A 20450-nucleotide genomic window follows, 5' to 3' on the forward strand; every position below is an offset into this window, starting at 1 on the left:
ACGAGGCCCAGGCTCTCGCCTCATGAGTACGTGCAGACGACATGGGGAGAACGGACTGCCCCCCCCCTTTTCCTTTCTGCCACCATTCATATGCTTGTTTTATGAGTGTGGCGATCCACCTAGCCAAAGTCACCCGTGACAGGTCTCTGTTCCGAGCAGTATTGAGTGAGATAAACAGAAGTCTCTGTTCTTTAGCTCTTAACGGAGCAGTCCTAGACAAATAGCTGCTAAGTGTTCGCACTGGACAATTTGTCATGTCAGGGTCGCCTGGTGCTAGTATAGTGGACAAAGACGGAATCCTGATAACGGGAGCAGGATGGTGAGGCTTTTGATTTTTTGCTAAGAAATCAGGTCTAAAACGAAGGGAGATAGAGCCGTCACTCTCAACAGAGATGTCTTTTGGAAGGCCTGAGAGCGCGTGTACTTCGCTGCTCCGTCTAGCTGTAGCCAGTAAAGTGAGCAGAAGAGCTTTACGCGTAAGATTATGGAGACTTGCCAAATGTAAAGGTTCAAAATCCGAAGATCTCAAGAAGTTCAAAACTAGAAACAGATCCCAGGCTGGGACTGGAGTCTTTGTCTTAACAAAATCCAATGCAGCGCCCCTTAACACGCTTGCAATAACTCCACCCAGGGAAATAGTGCGACCTAATTGCTTTAAGGTGGACGAAATCGCTGATCTCCTGACCTTAAGAGATGATGGGGACTTGCCTTGGGAGGCCAACCAAGACAAATGATTTGCTACCTGCATTGACCGAGGAGATGTAGCTTCGACCCCATTATCTGCGCACCATGCTACCCATGCAGACCAGTGTGAGGTGTAAACCGAGCTAGTAGACTGCCTGTGAGCCTTTTGAACCAGATCCAAAGTCCCTTCAGAAGCACCTGAGCGACGCAAAGATTTTCTCAAAGTCTCCACGCGTGAAGGCGCAGAGCCTGCGGATTCTCGTGAAGAACGCCCGTGCGTGGTTGTAGCAGATCTCCCTTCTCTAGGTTTAGCGGAATGGGAGGACCTACTGTGAGACGAAGCAGGTCCGGAAACCAATGTTGGCTTGTCCACATTGGAGCCACCAGAATGAGGGACGGGCGTTCCATCTCGACCTTTCTGAGTACCCTGCCCAGCAGTTGAAACGGAGGGAAGGCGTACGCCGTGAGATCCGACCAGTTGATCTCCAGAGCGTTTGTCTTCCAAGCTTCCGGATCGGGAAACGGGGAGACAAATACTGGCAGTCTCCGGGAAAACCTCGTAGCGAACAGATCGACTACAGGTTTTTCGACCTGAACCCACAATCTCTGAAGTGCATGGTGGGTGATCGTCCACTCTGTGTGCAACACACTGGACGAACGGCTGAGAGCATCGGCTAAAACATTGAGCCGACCCGGTAGGAACTTCGCCGACAGAGTGATCTGATGTTGAGCACACCACCGCAGGATCTGACAAGTTCTGACTGAGAGTGTTTGCGACCGTGAACCGCCCTGCTTGTTCACATAGGCCGCTACCGTGGTGTTGTCGGTATGTAGCCGAACATGCTTTCCGACAACGGCAGGGAAGAAGCTCCGAAGCCCCAAAAAGACTGCCTCCAACTCCAACACATTGATGTGAGACCGGGCTTGACTCTCTGGCCAAGTCCCCGAGGCCGTGAGCTGTGCAAGATGAGCACCCCAGCCCACCCGAGACGCATCTGTGAACATGTCGACCTCCGGAGGAGGAAGCACAATCGGAACTCCCAGAAACAAGCCTGCCTGTAACCACTGATTTGTGGTGTGTCGAATCCAGCTGTGTATCTGAACAGAGACATCCCAGCCCTGGTAAGCCGGATTCCACTCTGAGTTGAGTGCAGCCTGAAACGGCCTCTTGCATACTCTCCCCAGCGGAATGAGAGTGGCCATAGATTCCATCTGTCCTAAGGCGGACGCCAAGACCCTGACCTTGGCCTGTTTCTGAGACCTGAGAGACCTGAGTAGGTCTTGAAGCTTGTTGACTCTTCTCAGTGAGGGACGAACTGACCATGCCACCGTATCGAAGGTCATCCCTAGATACGTGAAGTTTTGTGACGGTATCAGCTCTGATTTGCTCTGGTTGATCTGAAAACCTAGATCGTTTGCCTGATCCAACACTGCCTGCGTGTGAAGACTGCAAGACTGCTGGTTCTGATTTAGTACGAGCCAATCGTCTAAATATGCACGCAGACGAATGCCTTTTTGTCTGACCAGAGAACAAAGTTGTCGTGTCACCATTGTGAAGACCCAAGGGGCCAGAGACAAGCCGAAGGGGAGAGCCCTGAACTGATAAATGTCTGTTGCCCACCGAAATCTGAGCCACTTTCGATCTGACGGATGCATGAGTATATGAAAATACGCATCCGTCAGATCTATTGATGTTGCCCAATCCCCCGGTCTGAGTGCCTCCCGAACAGAAAAGGGAGTCTCCATGGTAAACCGAATCTCCCGGAGGAATTTGTTCAATGGGGACAGGTCTAAGACTGGACGCCACCCTCCCGAGCTCTTTGGGACTACAAATATCCTCCCGTAAAAACCCGGGGAGTTGTGGTCTGAAACAACTTCCACTGCTTCCTTTTGAAGAAGAGCAGCGATTTCCAACTGAATTGTGGCCTTTGCCTCTGGTTTCGTCGGAAATTTGAACGCAGGAGGTGTTCTGGTTAGAGGCGCTTTCTCCTCTTTCCAGAGCAGCCTGAACCCCGAACGTACTATCCCCACGATCCACTGACTGTTTACATGCTGTAACCAGTAGGGAAGGGCCCGGGAGGGGCCGCCCGCCACCAAAAGGGTGGGGGCTGCGGGGATGAGTAGCTCGGGGCCTCGTCATTGGAGGTTAGGTTTTCGACCCGACCCCCTAGCATTGCCGAAAGACGGCTTCTTCTTGGGGTAAGGCGCGCCCCTGCCTCTACCCCTAAAAGAGGACTGTGAATGCTGAGAGCCGCGTCCTCGATTAGCAGAAGTGAAAGAAGCTTTAGGAGGACCCTGTTGTTTGGCCTGAGGCTTAGCGAAACCGTGTTGGGCAAGCTTTGCGATCGCTAAGTCCTTAGCGTTTTGTGTTTGTTTGTCAAGCGCGTCAAGTGAAGGTTGACCAAGCAAAGAACCCTCTGTGAAAGGGGAGACCTTGAGCAAGTCCAAAGTAGACTTATCTTGAATTCTGGAGCCAGACAAGAAAGCGTCCCTGCGTGTGTAAACCGCATGAGCGTACAACCGTGCCGCGACTGTCATTTGTTCGGCTGAAACCTTCGCCAAAGATGCCAGGAGTATGGGCACGTCTTTCACGCTAGCGTCGTTTCGAAATTCGAAAGGATCCAACGACACCGCGATCGACCGAGAAAGAGATCTGAGAAGTGTCTCTGAAAGAGAAGCAAGTTCCAACGAGTATCTTCCCGTCTCTTCCAAACCAATCAAAGCGCCTTCAGAGTAAGCACAAGTTTTGTCAAAACGATAGACATCCTCTCTGAGATTAGCCAACTCCGGAGTGACCGGAAGCGGTGCACTCGGCAAAGCGTAAGTCTCGATAAGGCTGTGGTGGCGACGGGAGAGAGCAAACTTGCGTGCATGAAAAGAAGTGCTCGCCATCCGTAACTGGCCTGAGGCAAGCCATGGCTGAGCAGAATCAGGCGCCTGACCGTGTGCCGCCAGTAAAGGCACAGTATCCACAGGCAAGCTATTCTCAGAACCCGAAGTTCTAGCCAGCACCTTGGAAAGTTCGTAGGCAACAGAAGGAGACTCGCTAAAACGATATCCCTGAACTTCCGTTAAGGCAGGGCGGAAATCACCGACCGCTGAGGGTGGTGGTGCCGCAGAGCTTGTCATAGCTGTCACCCCTTCAGCGAAGTACTTAGCAGACACCTGAGCTGCAGTAACCATAGCTGGTTTAAGTCTGAGTGACAACTTGACATCAACTTCCTCCTCAGAAAGTGAGTGAGAATCGTCGACCTCCGAATCTGCTGTGGCTGTACCGTGAAAGTCACTGTGACTAGCTGCGTCACTAAAACGATCCACCACAGGCGAGGCTGATTGCAAAACGGACGGACCGTGCAAAGCCTGCCCGAAAGCAGCTTCCTGCCCAGAGGGAGGAAGTTGAGACTTGTATACATTCACCGGAGACATACCAGTCTGCCTGTGAGTACAACTGTCTCGTTGTCCGGTGTCGACCCCCCGTGAGTTCCGCTTACTAAGAGCGATAGCCTCCGGGAGAGTCGAACTTTCACTCCCCAGCCTCGGCGGGGGAGCTACTAGTTCCGGCCCAACTTGTTGTCCGGTGTTGACCCCCCATGAGTTCCGCCTCTTATAAAGAGCGATAGCCTCCGGGAAAGTCAAACTTTCACCCCCCAGCCGCGGCGGGGGGGCTACTAGTTCCGGCCCAACTTGAACACTTTCACCAGAGAACCTGGCTACCGGTGAACTTGACAAACCTGAAGAGCGTGAAACCGCCCCTTGAATGAAGCAATCACCCTGCTCTGCGTGCACGTCGGCCGACGTGATAGTGCATGACGGCGGAGCCTTAGCGTAAGCCAGCGAAGCCACTCCGCCCACCCCCGCTGGGAGCGAGTGTAACTCTTTACGAGTAGCATGCAAATCGGCTGCAAACTGCTGTTGTTGTGCAAACATGTTATTCATATTGACAGAAAACTTCTCAAAAAGGGAGGAAAAATCATCTTTAGTCTTGTCTTTACCACTACGTCTCTTCTTGGCTGAAGGAGCCTTACTTTTAGCTTCTTTCAGTACGGGCATGACTGGGCTATCGGGGTCCGAAATATTAACGGACATGGTAGTTTGAGAAACTGGGTCATGAACTGAGACGGTAGTAACTTTGCCTGTCTCTTTAAGTGCGTCCTTACTAGGCGAACACTCAGCAGCCATTTGCCTAGTCTGAGGCTTCTTTCTCTCTTTGTCAGCCATAGCTGACGAAAACAAACAGTCTAAGAAACGTAAACACGAAACAGACTGCAAGACGGAGAAAGACACAAACGAACAGGAGCCGAACAAATTAGAAAGAGCTCACCCAATCTTGCTTAGGCAGGGACCTGTAGAACGGGGTGAAAATACTGCTTGAAAAACAGTAGTAGGCTGAAAGCCTGTAGCGTAGCTGTGAAAACACGTCCGAGCTGATCGGAGGCTGAAGTAGGAGTGACGTTTCTAACATGGCGGCGGTTGGGTCTCGCGTGATAGGTCGCGAGAGCGGTATGACCTTGACTCTGGTTAACTTGGGTTGAGTCAAGGCCGTTCTTTTTTAAGGGGTTTCTTCCCCCTTAGGGGTGAAGCGTAGTTCAGTGTCCAAGCTATTAATCTGAAGTTAATGCTAAATGTGAGTCGGGTTAAGATATGTAATTTAATACAACATTTAGTCAAGCTGTGGAACTCACAGAATGAAACTGAACGTAGTCCGCCACTAGTGCAAAAGGCAGTGAAAGTGACGAGCCTGTTTGGCGCGGCAGCGGTTGCGCTGTGCTTCATAGCACGCTTTACTGTACCTCTCTTCGTTTTAACTTTCTGAGCGTGTTTTTAATCCAAACATATCATATCTATATGTTTTTGGAATCAGGAACCGACAAGGAATAAGATGAAATAGTTTTTAAATCGATTTCGGAAATTTAATTTTGATCATAATTTTTATATTTTTAATTTTCAGAGATTGTTTTTAATCCAAATATAACATATGTATATGTTTTTGGAATCAGAAAATGACGAAGAATAAGATGAAATTGTTTTTGGATCATTTAATAAAAAATAATTTTAATTACAAGTTTCCGATTTTTAATGACCAAACTCACTCATTAGTTTTTAAGCCACCAAGCTGAAATGCAATACCAAACCCCGGCCTTCGTCGAAGATTGTTTTGCCAAAATTTCAATCAATTTAATTGAAAAATGAGGGTGTGACAGTGCCTCCTCAACTTTTACAAAAAGCCGGATATGACGTCATCAAAGGTATTTATCGAAAAAAAGAAAAAAACGTCCGGGGATATCATACCCAGGAACTCTCATGTCAAATTTCATAAAGATCGGCCCAGTAGTTTAGTCTGAATCGCTCTACACACACACACAGACAGACACACACACACACACATACACCACGACCCTCGTCTCGATTCCCCCCTCTATGTTAAAACATTTAGTCAAAACTTGACTAAATGTAAAAAGTAAAAAGTAATATTTCTCAAAAATGTTAATCATGTCTTTGGGTGTACCATACCATAAGTCCCAAGTGCAACAAGCAGCATCAGTAGCCAACAGAAAGAGAGGGGGGAGGGGGGTGGAGAGATTTAAATAAAAACACCTTTGGATTGTCTCGTGTGTAAAGAAAGTGAACACAGCAAATTAATAAAGCAGAACTTCACAGACCAGGACAAAGAGGAGAAAGAAAATGCTCACCATTCCAAGCACAACTAAAGCCAAAAAACAGCAATCACACACACACACAAAAACCACATTCCGGAACATATAAATCTATAGCAAATACATGTACCATGCTCTTACACTGATACTGTTTCAAAACAAAATAATTTCACAATAATAAAAATAAATAATAATGTTGATAATAAACACAATAAACGAAGCAAAGTGTACCCCAAAGTACAAAGTACACCCTTGTGTTGTGCTGTCACTTGAACAAAACACTATATGATGAGCAAGTTATTATTGTCTTAATTGTACAAAACAAAATGCAGATTGAATGTTACAAAAATCAGACAAAAACAAAATAGACAGAAACTATTGAGAATTGAGTATCATAAGGAACAGAATACAATGTAACATAAGTGCGAGTGATGTGCAGAGCTAAGTACATTGTGGAGTGAATATCATGAAGTATCAGTACTACATGTACCACTATCAGATCAAAACCAGACAAATGTGCATCCTAGTGGTAAGGACATCTGCCTTCTATGTGGAAGGTTCCAGGTTCGCATCCTGACTGCACCTAGTGGGCTAAGGGTGGAGATTTTTCTGTTCTCCCAGGTCAACTTATGGGCAGACCTGCTGCCTTATTCCTCTTCGTGTGTATTGTACACGCAAGTACAAGACCAAGTACGCACGAAGAAGATTGTTAAGTCCATTTCAGAGTTTGCTGGATTACAGAAACAGGAATACTCCCAGCATGCATCCCCAAAAACTGGAGAATGACTGCCTTAATGGGGGGGGGGGGGGGGGGGGAGGGGAGAGACTATACATGTAAAAATAAATTGTTCCGAGTGTACGTGGGAGTCGCAACACACAAATGCAGAAGAAGACGAGATCAAATCTGAAAACGATCGCAACTTTCAGAGCCTAGTAAGGTAGTATGCATACAAAGTAGAGCAAAACAAAAAGGAAAGTAAAGGCCTGGATCTAGCACAAACAGGCGAGATAACAAAATTATCACACAAAAAAGACTATGAGAATGACAACAGTACAAACAAACAATGGGATATTGGGTGTCAAGTAAGCTACACAACATCAGTACAGACTTCATGAACACTAATACAAAACAAAAAAAAAGCACTTTTTTGCTCTGAAACCTAAAACTATTCTGCACAGACACCATGTCGGTGTCGGTGCAATGATTTACTGTCAGTCTCACTAAACACTGACCAAACTTTTGTTTAATTGTTGTTTAACGTCGTTTTCAACCACGAAGGTTATATCGCGATGGGGAAAGGGGGGAGATGGGATAGACCCACTTGTCAATTTCTTGTTCACAAAAGCACTAATCAAAAATTTGCTCCAGGGGCTTGCAACGTAAGGCAACAAAAAAAAAAAAAATAGCCTGCTTACGGTAACCCGACCGACCCTATTTTTTTCGCGCGACCCAAGACTTTTTTTTGGCATTTGGGGGGAAAAAAAATTTTAAAAAAAATTTTGGGTTTTTTGTGTGCAAAATAACGTAAAAATATGGTTTTTTGGGGAAAAAAAAAAAAAAAACCCGACCTACCAACCCTATTTTTTGGGCCTATGTTACCGTAAACAGACTTTTTTTTTTTTGACCTAATACAATATATTACCTTACTGGGAGAATGCAAGTTTCCAGTACAAAGGACTTAACATTTCTTACATACTGCTTGACTAAAATCTTTACAAAAATTGACTATATTCTATACAAGAAACACTTAACAAGGGTAAAAGGAGAAACAGAATCCGTTAGTCGCCTCTTACGACATGCTGGGGAGCATCGGGTAAATTCTTCCCCCTAACGTGGCATTTATTATTATACATGGACAATTCAAACTGACTTAGTTGAGCATGTTAAGATCACAAATTTCATGACAAAAAAAGTTGCTTAAAACCATTTCACAGGCATCTTCACCTTCAAAGTGAAAAAAAATCAATGTTTTTAAGTACAGGTAATTTTAAGTATAAAACATCACATACGTTAAAAATATTCTGACTTTGTGCCATTACATTTGGGATCGCCCTCTTCTTTTCTCACAAAGAACAGTATTGACTATTCACATTTACATGTGGGAGGAACAAAAACCTCTTGCCTTTTTTTAAAGATCACTTGTCAGGAAAACATCCAGTGCAACTCATGAATGTTTCTACCACAGAAATATGTATTAGCCTACTAAAACACACCCGTAGTTTGACCAGAAACTGGCATGCTTCAGAAATTATGAAAGTTCTTATCACACAATTCATTACCACAAGATATTCATCACTCACAGACTTAAAGACACTTGCCACATTTTTGTAAGGGCCACACAAAACATCAGCAAGTTTCAAATTAACTTAATTTTGTTTTACATTTTATATGAATCATGTTAACTTTTGGGAAACAATGTATTTTAAAGCCCGACCTCCTCTACAAAACTTTCCCTACTGTAGTTCCACAGCCTTTATCAGCTAAGCTGTCAACACAAGACCTGGTGCTTGGGGTGGTTTGTTTAGCAGAGTCGATTAGGCGTTTATAGTAGTGCCAAGACTGTTTGTTTATCTAACGTGCCCATGCTATCGCCGACTTCTAACAGCTCCTGTAGGCTAGCCTGTACCCTGGGACAAGGAGATTTACGATGCAGGAGCTGTCAGAAGTCTGGATAGCATGGGTGCGCTAGATAAACAAACAGTCTTGGCACTACTATAAACGCCTAATTGACTCCGCTGAACAAACCACCCTTAGCACAAGGTCTTGTGTTGACAGCTTAGCTCATAAAGGCTGTGGAAGCACAGTAGGAAAAGTTTTGTAGAGGAGGTCGGGCTTTAAGTGGATTCATGTGACCTAGAAGTTGATGATTAAAATGATTTGGACAAAAAGTGGAAACTGGTCATATTTGGGTTAAAATGATTTGACAATAAGTGGGAACTGGTCATATTTGGGTAAAACTTTATACTGGCCAAAAGGAAGGAAAGGAAAAGAAAATCAACAAAACAAAAACAAACATAAAACAAACACAAAATATTGAAAAATAAGAACTTTCTTAAAATACTGATCAATAAATTCAACGGACAGCCTGAGGGGTGAATGTCACAACAATGATCAAATTATGAGTGTCCAGGGGACAACAAAAAGACGCATGAATAACGTTTCAATTCGAATAATAGGATTAGCGGTGTGTTGTGAGATTCCTGAAAAATAACTTCCCTGTAGGATGCACTGTCTCAAGAGTCTTTATGCCTCCAGGAGAGTAATTCCATTGTATTGTGATGAATAGATGATAACTGATTTTGACCTAAAGACCATGAAAACCGGTTCAGGAATAAGAAATTCTGTTGCGGATGCAAGCACAACACTGGGGTACCAACCTCACACAATTCTTCGGCAGACACAGCAACAACTTTGGGATATCAGCTTCAAATCTGTCTGTTGTAGACACATTTAAAACTTCAAGGTATCATCCTCATGTCTGTTGTGGAGCACTGGCAATACCAAAGAGCGATCACAAGGGATTTGCAATGTTTTCGTCTATTGGTACCACATGGCATAAACAATTTGAATAAAATATTGCTGACTTCAGGTTGGAAGATGAATCTCATTGTCCAAACTTTGGACGTCAACAAACTGATTCTGATGCAAATGTCTTGAAGTCCAGTGAATCTGTTCAGATGCTTGTGTTAGATGAGTCTTGTGTTCTTGAGGTACTGTATGAGAGTGTCGTGGATGAACTGGTACTGCGCTAGAGTCTGCACCATGTGCATTCTCTGATTGCGGATTCCTGTTAAAGCCCTTGGTAAGTCCACACTCTGAAACACACAGGAGCATTACAGTTTTAAAATTGGGAGTTGAGAAAAACTCTGTCTAAAATCTCCATTCAGCTACAGATACATACAGATGGAAGACAGTCCAGTAACACACACACGCACAGAACACATGCATGCACACACATAATCACACACAACACACACACACAAAACCAAAAAACACACACACACACCTAGAAAATAGCAAGAAAATAGACAGACACATAAATATGCACAGCAGAAAGACCGGCCAGCTCAACAGACACACAGACATGAATGTAGACAGACACACAAACAACTCACATGATTATGTTCCAGACACCATTTCATGACCATTGTCAGGATCACCACGCCGGTCCTTCCCACCCCTGCGCTACAGTGGATCACCACTGGGGATTTCTTGCCGCTGCCCTCCTCGCTCTCTGCCAGTCGAGATACCGACTCTATCTCGTCCAAGAATCCTGGAATTTCAAAAACACACACATGAGTTGATTAGCTGTCCTCAATTTCTGTTCAGGGTGTTGCACCTCCAGGATTTTTTGCCGATGCTTATTTTTTATGTTGGCCATCATCCCTGAATTTCACTCACTAACAAATACAAAAGTCAGAATAAAAAGTTTTTCCAGACACCGGTCATGAACAAACCACTGAACATCACAATTGGTCAATTGAAGGAAAATTATATCTGAATGGGCACAGTCCCAAATTAAACCTATGGAAGTGACGTCACATACTAAAAACGACAATCTGAGATTCACGCAGTGGGACTGTAGGCCTCACATCGGGTTATTGGCTTGGAATGATTTGACAAACACAAGTAAAATACAACTACAAAGAATGCATAATAAACACATAATAAGCAAACAGAGCAAATTACCCAGAAAACCATAGGTGTCTTCGGGACAACCGTGGTCGGGCCAGTCGGTGTACTGCAGGTGCCACACCATCTTCTCCTTCCTGCTGGGCATGTGACGCACCATGATGCCGCTCGTCAGGTAGCACAGCGAGTCATGCATGAACTGCAGCTCCACCTCAAACTGTAACATGGTTGTTTAATAAATATCAATAATGATGTACTCACCAGAATGTAGACAAACAAGGTTAAGACCAAGAACTGTTTTCCACTTCTCTCTTTCGTGTTTTGGTTTATAAGTGAGTTGCTTTGAATACCAGACAGGCAGAAGCACACTCACACGCACAAACGCATGCACGCACACACACACAAAAACCATAGAAAGCAGAAAGTACACCATCACACAAAGGCAGAAGCATACACACACACACACAAAGAAAGCAGAAACAGTGAGTGTACAAATATCTGCACAGTCAGACTGACAAACGCACAAAAAAGGAAGTACTCGAAGATGCTGAACTGAAGAGTAATATGATAGCAGTGGGCAGTCATCCAGCATCAGTCTATTCTGGATTCTCGAAGAAGCAAAGGCAATACTTAAAGACACATACTCTAAGAAGAGAGATACAAACACTCACATCTCCATATTTGTGAATGTGCTGAGATCCCGTCTCCTGCGGCCAGTAAACAAAGCATTTCTGCTTGCCTAGTTCCTGGAAACATATACATCAAATATATTAGGAAATATTTCCTATTCCTATCCTCACACTCAAAACTACAAAATCCCACGGCAGCAGTGCTGCTTCAGTACTTGCTAATTAGAGTAATTTCTTCTGTTTACTTGCTTCAAAATGTCACTCAAAACAAGCTCTGTTGAAATATTGATTCACATACCTTTTGCCTTCAAAGACAAGCATATGAAGAGAAATACCAGCAGAAAGAGAGAAAGAAAGGAAGAAAGTAATAAAGAACAAAAGAAAACAAATGTACAGTGGAGTCCAGCTATAACGAACCTGGGTATAACGAAATCCCTCTTTTAACAAACTGCCATTGATTTCCCGGCAGACAGCCTTCTATTTCTTACTTGTTACTTTCCCGCTACATCGAACCTTTTTAACACATTTGCATAACGAACCCCTCTTTTAACAAACACGTTTTCATCGCCCCAGAGCCGTTTTGTCTCTAAAAGTCACAAGGCTACAACGAACTGATGTCAATAATTGTCTCCAAAGACAAAAATACACAAAAATACACAAACACAAGTGCACATCGCGTGATGAGCGAACTCTGAACAAACTAACAGCGGGGGGTGCACGGAACAGATCGAACCAAAACCGAAAGTTGTGGTGACGTCATGACATTTTGCGATGTACGTCAGCGAAGCTCGTGCACATGTGGTCTGTCTTGCTAAAAACAATGGCTGACGAACATGGTTTCGAAATCTGGAACTGTTTTTTTGTTTTCTCCGATCCGTGACCGAGTGACGCGATATAGAACCACGCGTTCGTTTGAGTCAACACTCTCCTCAGGCAGTGAAGTCTCCTAAATTGCTCAACACTGTGGACAGTCCGGAGTGCAGTTATGTCCCGTGAATGAGCGAGTCAAAGTTTTATCGTGAAAACTGACGCTTTTCATGCACCTCCCGCTGTTAGTTTGCCTCTCTCTATGGATTATATTATGAAGCTGTTGAAAACATGCAGAGATTGTGCTCTCCAGAGAAAGATCGATGGGACGATCATTTGAAGGTGATTGGGAAAACTTGTCTTGAGGCCATTTAGGGTTGAAAACTCTACAGCGAATTACTGATATAACGAACTAAAATGTATCTCCCTTGAGATTCCTTGTACCCGGACTCCACTGTATTTCTATTCCTACCACATGACTGACAGTACTTTTTCTTAAATCCTGTGTGTGACCAACCAAATACCCCTGGCAATTGTAAGGTATGGTATAGTATTTGCAATTGAAATGTATTTTTTACAAGTAAAATGACTATTTCTAAGAATACTCACCTCAATTTAACTAATAGGAGTTACCTTACTTACGAGTGCTAGACTGAGAAGCGTCCTATGTTACCAGTACTAGACTGTAAACAAGGTCGCTAACTCTAGATTTCCGTCGGTATACCATTTAGGGGAGTAGTCTCCCTTTGTCGGTAGTACCTCTCTGCGCATGTGCCAATGCCCATAATCCCCAGTTTCAATTCGAAGCTATTAAGTCAATAGCGGGGTTGGTGGGAGGGTCTCTGGTTAAATTGAGGTGAGTATTCTTAGAAATAGTCATTTTACTTGTAAAAAATACATATTTCTTTCGAATACATCACCTCAATTTAACTAATAGGAGAATAGATAACAGGCTGGAGGGTTGACTTTCGATCGGTAATCTAGTGTCACCTCACCCGACTCAGCCCATTTGTCCGGAATCCCCCCTGTAAAATCGGGGGAAGAAAAGGATAGATCATCGGACTGAGAAGCAAGAAATCCTGAGTCGGGCGAGTGGCAAGTTGCATTGTTGCCACTGTGTCAACTTGCTCCAGAAAGGGACAATCGAAAGAAAGTCCCACCTGTCAATGTAGAGCTGGTTTCTACTCGATGGTCGTTACTATTCCTCTGATCACTTGTCTTTATCAATGTTGGGTTATGGTTATGACTTGCCATTATGCGCCTTGAGCGACCCAACTCCCCAGCAACGTAAAGTTCTGCAGGTGGATCAGGTGAACGACCTAAAAGATGAGGAATGGTCAGAGATAACAATTCCTCTAATACCTTGAACTTATCACCAAGGTGCGTCTCTGCGACTGATCCTCCATTTAAGGGAGATTGACAGAGTTTCCAGAGATCCTGTAGAATTCTGGTCTGAGGCACCACTTTCCATGGCAAACAATTGTGCCAGTCGCATGAATGAATATATATATCCTCTCTGAATTTACCTCTCTAATGAGGATGGTAGGCACAGATACCAGTGTAAATTCAGGCTGACTTAGCTGTTCCTCCTGCGTGACAGGAAGTAAGCGCAAGTGCGCTCAGCAGTACGGTCACTGTCTGCACCTTTCCTGTGCCTGTCTCAACGCATGTGGGGGCTATAAGCCTACCCTTAATGGTTAAAGGTACCATTTGTCCTAGAATAGCAAGTGAAAGACAGCCAGCTGTATTGCCTTTACCCAAGGGGAAAACCTGCTTCTTACTTTGAAATTCCACACTTATAGCGTGAGGGGGTCCCCAGTGACCATGGGCATCTCTGAGCCCTTATTGGCTGAATGACCGCTCTTGTCTTACTCAAGAGGGTGCCATGCCTGGCATGCAACTCACTGAGAGGTCCCATTTGTGATTTCAGCAGGACCGTTTTCTGGCTTGATCAGCCAGGTCCTTGATCTAGGTTTTCTGTAAACATGGTTGTAGGTGGCATCTGCTGGGTTGTCTGCCCAGCATAGGTTTTGTGGGTTCTGGGACACTCCAGATTTCTGTAGAGCTCACAAGTTCTTAGATGACTATGCAGTGATGTTCTCCGGCCTATGGCCGAAGGCGCACTATCTTGGGCTGATGCAAAGTTCTGCCCCCTGGTAGTTGAACTCACAAAGATGTCTTATGTTGTGATCTCAGTAGTACTTCTGCCTAGATCACCCAAGTCCATATCTGGATTTTCAGTAGGCGTGGCTGCGGGCGGCAAGTGTTGCATTGTCTGACCAGCATAGCTTTGTGAGCTCTGGGGCACTTCAGCTGTTTGTGGAGCTGAGCTCTAGGGTGACTATGCAGAGTTGTTTTCAGGCCCCTGCCTGAGGCAGGAGGTGTACTCTCTTGGTCTGATGCATAGTTCTGACTTGACAAAGGTCTTAGTCAGCACCCGAGTTGCCACGTTTCTTGCCCAAAAAACGACGCGTAGCCGTAGACTGGGAGTGAGTGAGATAGGCTGGTGTGGTATTCCTGGCTCCAGCTAGGATCTCACTGTGTCTCTACCTCAGGCTCTTCGAGCGAGGGAGAAAAGGCTGGTGTGGTATTCCTGGCTCCAGCTAGGATCTCACTGTGTCTCTACCTCAAGCTCTTAGAGTGACACAACTTATACTCACCCAATAACCTTGTGTCACCGTAGACTGGGAGCGAGGGAGATAGCCTTGTGTGGTATTCCTAGCTCCTGCTAGGATCTCACTGTGTCTCTTTCCTCCAGCTCCTTTAGCTTTTGAGTCCAGGCATCTGAGAGTCTACATATGGATGGGATGGACACATTCACCCACTGTCAAAGGTATTGCCGCACTCATTATGCCTTTCGGGGGAGGAATACCTCTAGGTCTTATCTCTGTGGTCCAGGGATCTTAGAGCGCCAGTTGTAAGAGGCAAACGAAGCTTGTCCAATTCAAGGTTCGGTTGGAAGGGGTGGCTGAGCCTTCCCAAATCCAAGTGTGTCTGTGGCCGTACCCAATACCCCTAAAGGTAGAGGAAGCTCTTCTTGTTCCAGGAAAATTTGACTCAATGATGGAGGGACGTATGGTTTACCCAGTCCAAGATGTCTGGCAGCACTAATCAATCCGCATGGGCTGAGAGGTCCTCCTTGATCTATGAAATCTGGCCCATGGATCTCATAGTGCGGATGGCTGGCCAGACCTCAGACTATCTCTCAGTGTCCTTCCTGGAAAGTCCATGGAAAAACGGGCGGAGTCACCTCGGGAGACATTCCCTCTTTAGTCAAGTCTGTCCGTCTCTGAAGCATGACGTAGGTTGAGTGCTGTCCCTGTTGAAGGGTTTTGCCTTGACTTGGTTTGTTTGTTTGCTTAACGCCCAGCTGACCACGAAGCGCCATATCAGGGCGGTTCTTGACTTGGTCCAAGGAAGATAACCATGAGGTTTTGTAGCCTAAGGACTGCCTGACCCTGGGGTAGGTTGTCTTCCAAAAGCTGCTGATCATCTCAGGGGCACCTGCCCAGTGATCTTAAACGGCCCATCCCTTCTCTAGGACGTCTACTGTCGTCTCTCCTGTTGATGCTTCTGCCAGAGTTGTTACCATTATCAGTCGAGATGTGACCTGTTACAGGTGTCGGACATCCTCTGTTGAGTGTCGACTGTACAATCTGACATTTCTATCATCATCCCCTGGCTGATGCGGGTGTCAGATGACATTCAGGAAGAAGGGGCAACTCTTACAAGTTGTTACGCTGGGTCCGTCCACAGGTCATGAAAGCAATCTGTACTTGACGTTCTCAGAGCACTTCTTCCCCCGTCTCTGCGTTATCTCCAACAGCTCCCCGCCTTGTGATGTAGCCTGAACATGCTCACCCGTGTTGCCCGACGCTTGTATGGCAAGATTCTTGGGCCTGTTACCCTGTTGAACAAGCTCCACTCCAAGTGTGAGTGATCTTCAGAGTCGTTTCCTCAGGCAAATGTCTTGAGACACTTTGATTCCTCTTATCTTGGTGCGCAGTGTCTGTCTTGTAGCTGTGTATCCGAAGGAGACATCTAGAGACCTCAAGAGCTTGCAGTATGCATGGAAACTGATGTGACTACCATACCCTGTTCAGTTGTCCACCGCTGTTTGACTGGTGATCTGTATGCAGATTGCAGGTGCCATCTTGTTACTGGTAGGGCGGCTCCCCGGTGTGAAGGTTGTAGCCTCTAACCATTAGCTCTCCATTCCATGTGATGAAGATAACTAGGAGGCTCTAGGCATTCTCCTCACACTCCCAGACTTCTGTGTAGCCGGGCACTGCTGAATATGGTCAGGCGTGAAGTGTTGGTCTAGTTCCAAGAGCGTTAAACATTAGGTCTTCCTCAGTCCGTCAGGAGGTGGTAGACAGGCAATGGGGGGCGGGAGCTGTCCTTCCGGTGCTGAAGCATCGCTACAGGCAGTTTGCAGCACTGAATACTGGTAGTCAAAATGCATGAAGCCACCATCATGATGGGGAACCCTGGCAAAGATAGTGGTGGGAGGGGCCCAGTTCTGTCAACAGCCATGTTTCGGGGTCACCTCAAGGGAGAGGTTGCAGACGAGGCTGTAGCTACCTCAGGGAGATTCTACTCATGTTACGCCCAGTGGACGTCTTGCCTGACAGCTGGAGGGTCTGTCATAAGCTGTCGCAACGATCCAGGGCAAAAAAGGAAGCCTGTCTCTTCCTGTGCTTTCTGGAGGAATTCCCCCAGAGCGCCTGACATTGTCTGTTTGGTAATGTCTACGTATATATAAATACATGTCAATATGACTTAATTCCCCCTCGTACTGATAACGGCATGGTTGTGCCAAGAGTTTATCCAGTACCTTTCTCATGAGAGTAGCCGCTCTGTCTAGGAGGCATAGTTAATTGTGTGTTGTAACAACATCCGTTCAGCAAATATGTTATATTTTCCATAATATGAAATGATAAACATTGTATCCCTTGTATGAACCTGACTAGAGCCAGTGTTATTTAAGGGCGGCCTCTTATTGTTAGGTCCTGTTGTCTACTTCTGAGAACCTAGTCGTAGGATTAGGTGACAACAGTAGAGATGTGGCCTTGTTAAAGGTCAGAGGCTTAGGTTTTGCCTACGAACCAGGAATAAGTAGAGGCATGACAACATTATAGGAAGCTCACCTGTGAGTATTATTCAGAGCCTTGCTCGATCTTGCATGTTGTGAAAACTCAGCTGAGTGTAATACTCATGTGTTAACAACCAAGTTTATTCATGCCCCTAAGGCATGGTTTCAACTGTATATTATTCATAACATGTCATTCAAGTGTAATGTACATCAATTGTGCACTGGAACAGAACATAAGTATATATGTGTGCCTGTTCTAATTGAATTTGAAGAGCTGTCTCCTGGCACTGTGGTATCAACAGATTTTAGCTGAGTGTAAATCTCAAAGTGTAAACACTTGAGTTTAACCATAAGTTAAATCTTTTACCACTCAGATAGCTGATTTAAACACTCCATGAAAATGGAATTTGTAACATCAACTGACTTCTTTGATACCCTTTGCCAAGAAAAAAGGATTATATCCCAATAAAGATGTCCCATCTGTGTTTGCATACACTTTAATTCTTCCTTGTCAATTTAAAAAAAAAAAAAAAAAAATTTTTTTTTTTAATATATATTTACTCATATATAATGTGTATGTATGCACGCATACAAGTTTACAAGTTAATCAAGTTAAGTTGGCAAGGAAAGTATTCTTTATCCAATTTGAAGAAGTACCACCACGTGGTCTCTGTGAGTCCACCATGATCATCTGATAAAAATACCAAAACCATAATCTGCCAACCGCAGAAAACACCGTTTCCCAGAAACATAGGAGAGAGAATTACTTGCCTTTCTCTGAGAGTAAAGGAAGTTCCCTCCGTAATATTCCCGGAGGCGCATGTCTCAATCTCAGTGTTTGGTTTTCTTTCCAAGCGGGCGAGGTTTGTTGTTATTCTTCGATACAACCCGCTTTCAGTTCTATCAGCGTTCAAGCGTACTGCGGTCCGTATCTACGCTGCCCGCAAAAGTCATCGCAGTTTGTAATGACCGAAGTATTCATACGCCGTATGTAACATTCGCGGGCGCTCTGTGCCTTCAGTTCAATCAGCGTTCAAGCGTACTGCGTTCCGTATCTACGCTGCCCGCAAGAGTCATCGCAGTTTGTAATGACAGAAGTATTCATACGCCGTATGTAACCTTCGCGGGCGCTCGGTACTTTGTACGCCTAAAAATTCGGATCAGAAATGCGCTTCCGGTCGGGATAACGCACCTTGTAAACCTCGCTGTTGTCGATAAAAAGCTGTTAAAACGCAAAAAACTTCTGGGTAATTTCGAAGTTGAAGGTCTTGTTCGTATTTCTACATTGATGTGTAGGGTGACCTGCCGTTGCTTTCCATTGAAAGCTGCAAGGTAAGTTATCGTTCGCGGAGTTCTATTGCGTCAATGAAACCGGTCCAACCGCTGTAAATATCTGTTCGACATTCGTAACGACTGAGTAAAGAATAGTTGTCGTTCAATTGCATGTTCACTAGTTTTAAAAGACAAGTAACGGAGCCTGTTAGGCTCTGTGTGTCAACAAGGTATCATTGATGATTGAAGTACCTTCTACTTATGACCAAGTAACTTTGTTACATTTTAAGCCGTTTCACTTTCATTTTCACGGTTCGTTACGTTGTTCAACGTGATGAATCATTGAATGTATACGGGCGTAGTAATCGCCCTTAAAAAGGAAAGCCCAAACCGTGATTGAAGGTGAAAGTTGTAGTTCCTGTGAAGGAAGTCTTCTTAGACGGGAAAGGTCTAAATACACGTCTAGCTCCCCGTAGCAAGAAATTGAAACTGGGGATTATGGGCATTGGCACATGCGCAGAGAGGTACTACCGACAAAGGGAGACTACTCCCCTAAATGGTATACCGACGGAAATCTAGAGTTAGCGACCTTGTTTACAGTCTAGTACTGGTAACATAGGACGCTTCTCAGTCTAGCACTCGTAAGTAAGGTAACTCCTATTAGTTAAATTGAGGTGATGTATTCGAAAGAAATATGTATTTTCATTCCTACCTGGAAAGCTGTGAGCATGGCAATGACATCAACCTCCTGTTCCCAGATCATCTGCCAGAAGTCCTGTGTTGTGTCTGGCAGCGGTGCCTGCGTTGCTACGAACCACCAGTCCATATGGGCTGCTGACAACTGCACAATCATAACAACAAAAGTTTTTTTAGTTTTCCAAAAACAGATAGACTGCTAACATTCCAAAATTCAGAATAAAAAAACAAGAATTGTAGGTTTAATGGAATGTTTATTGTTAACAAAACAAAACATTACATTAATATTTTTATTTTTTTAAAATTGTTTTTAGATATCAGAGCACTGAAGTTCAGTATTTCAATACTTTCCAACCATACAATACTCCGCCATCCTCCAGGCAATGAGCGTGTACATGATTCAAAGTTCACACCAATTTGTTTCAGTTTTGCTCAATAATCAATACAGCAGTCCCTGCAATGTACGGCCCCCGGCGTGAGCGGACACCTGACATGTACGGACACATTTGCTTGGCACGGAGTGTTTTCCTTCTATATTTGCCCCCCCTTAAACGGACACCTGCAAAACGTGGACGCGGACACTCATTTTCGGTCCCAACAGCAGGTCATACCTCCAATGTACGGACAGACCATCGTCAAATTTTCACCACAACAAAATCGATAACAGAGCAGTCCGGCTCTTGGTACAAAGATCACAGCCGCAATGGTGTGATGACAGTCACTGATAACTTGAGTGCACGTGTACCCATCGTGTGTCTGTGTGTAACCTCTTTCATTGACAAGATACTCTTGTTTCCCCTCAGCCTTGACCAGTGAGTCGGTTGCCTAATCTATGAACCCTTCAGTTGTCTTGCTTTGTCAAAAGTTACGACACAGTCAACTGGTTTTGCTCTGAGTGAACAGTGCAGCTGGTCTCTCTGCCCACAGCCCCCAACAGTACATGGCTGGAGGGAGTGAGAGAGAGAAAGGGGGGAGGGGGG

The 20450-nt window shown here is 44.9% G+C and overlaps 1 protein-coding gene across 2 annotated transcripts in view; it reads right to left on the reverse strand.

The window, feature by feature from the left end:
- Positions 1-8902: 8902 nt before the first annotated feature.
- The window catches only part of LOC138953484 (tyrosine-protein phosphatase non-receptor type 21-like), a 34838-nt gene continuing 23290 nt past the window's right edge, over positions 8903-20450 (reverse strand). For both annotated transcript variants that reach the window (XM_070325327.1, XM_070325325.1), the window contains 5 exons: positions 19487-19615; positions 11643-11717; positions 11029-11188; positions 10455-10612; positions 8903-10154 (listed from right to left, as the gene is read on the reverse strand). In XM_070325327.1, coding sequence (XP_070181428.1) covers positions 10026-10154; positions 10455-10612; positions 11029-11188; positions 11643-11717; positions 19487-19615 — 651 coding nt within the window. In that variant the 3' untranslated portion in view covers positions 8903-10025. The remainder of the gene's footprint in view (positions 10155-10454; positions 10613-11028; positions 11189-11642; positions 11718-19486; positions 19616-20450) is intronic.

This window comes from Littorina saxatilis, linkage group LG17, assembly GCF_037325665.1.
Source record: "Littorina saxatilis isolate snail1 linkage group LG17, US_GU_Lsax_2.0, whole genome shotgun sequence".
Classification (NCBI taxonomy): Eukaryota; Metazoa; Mollusca; class Gastropoda; order Littorinimorpha; family Littorinidae; genus Littorina; species Littorina saxatilis.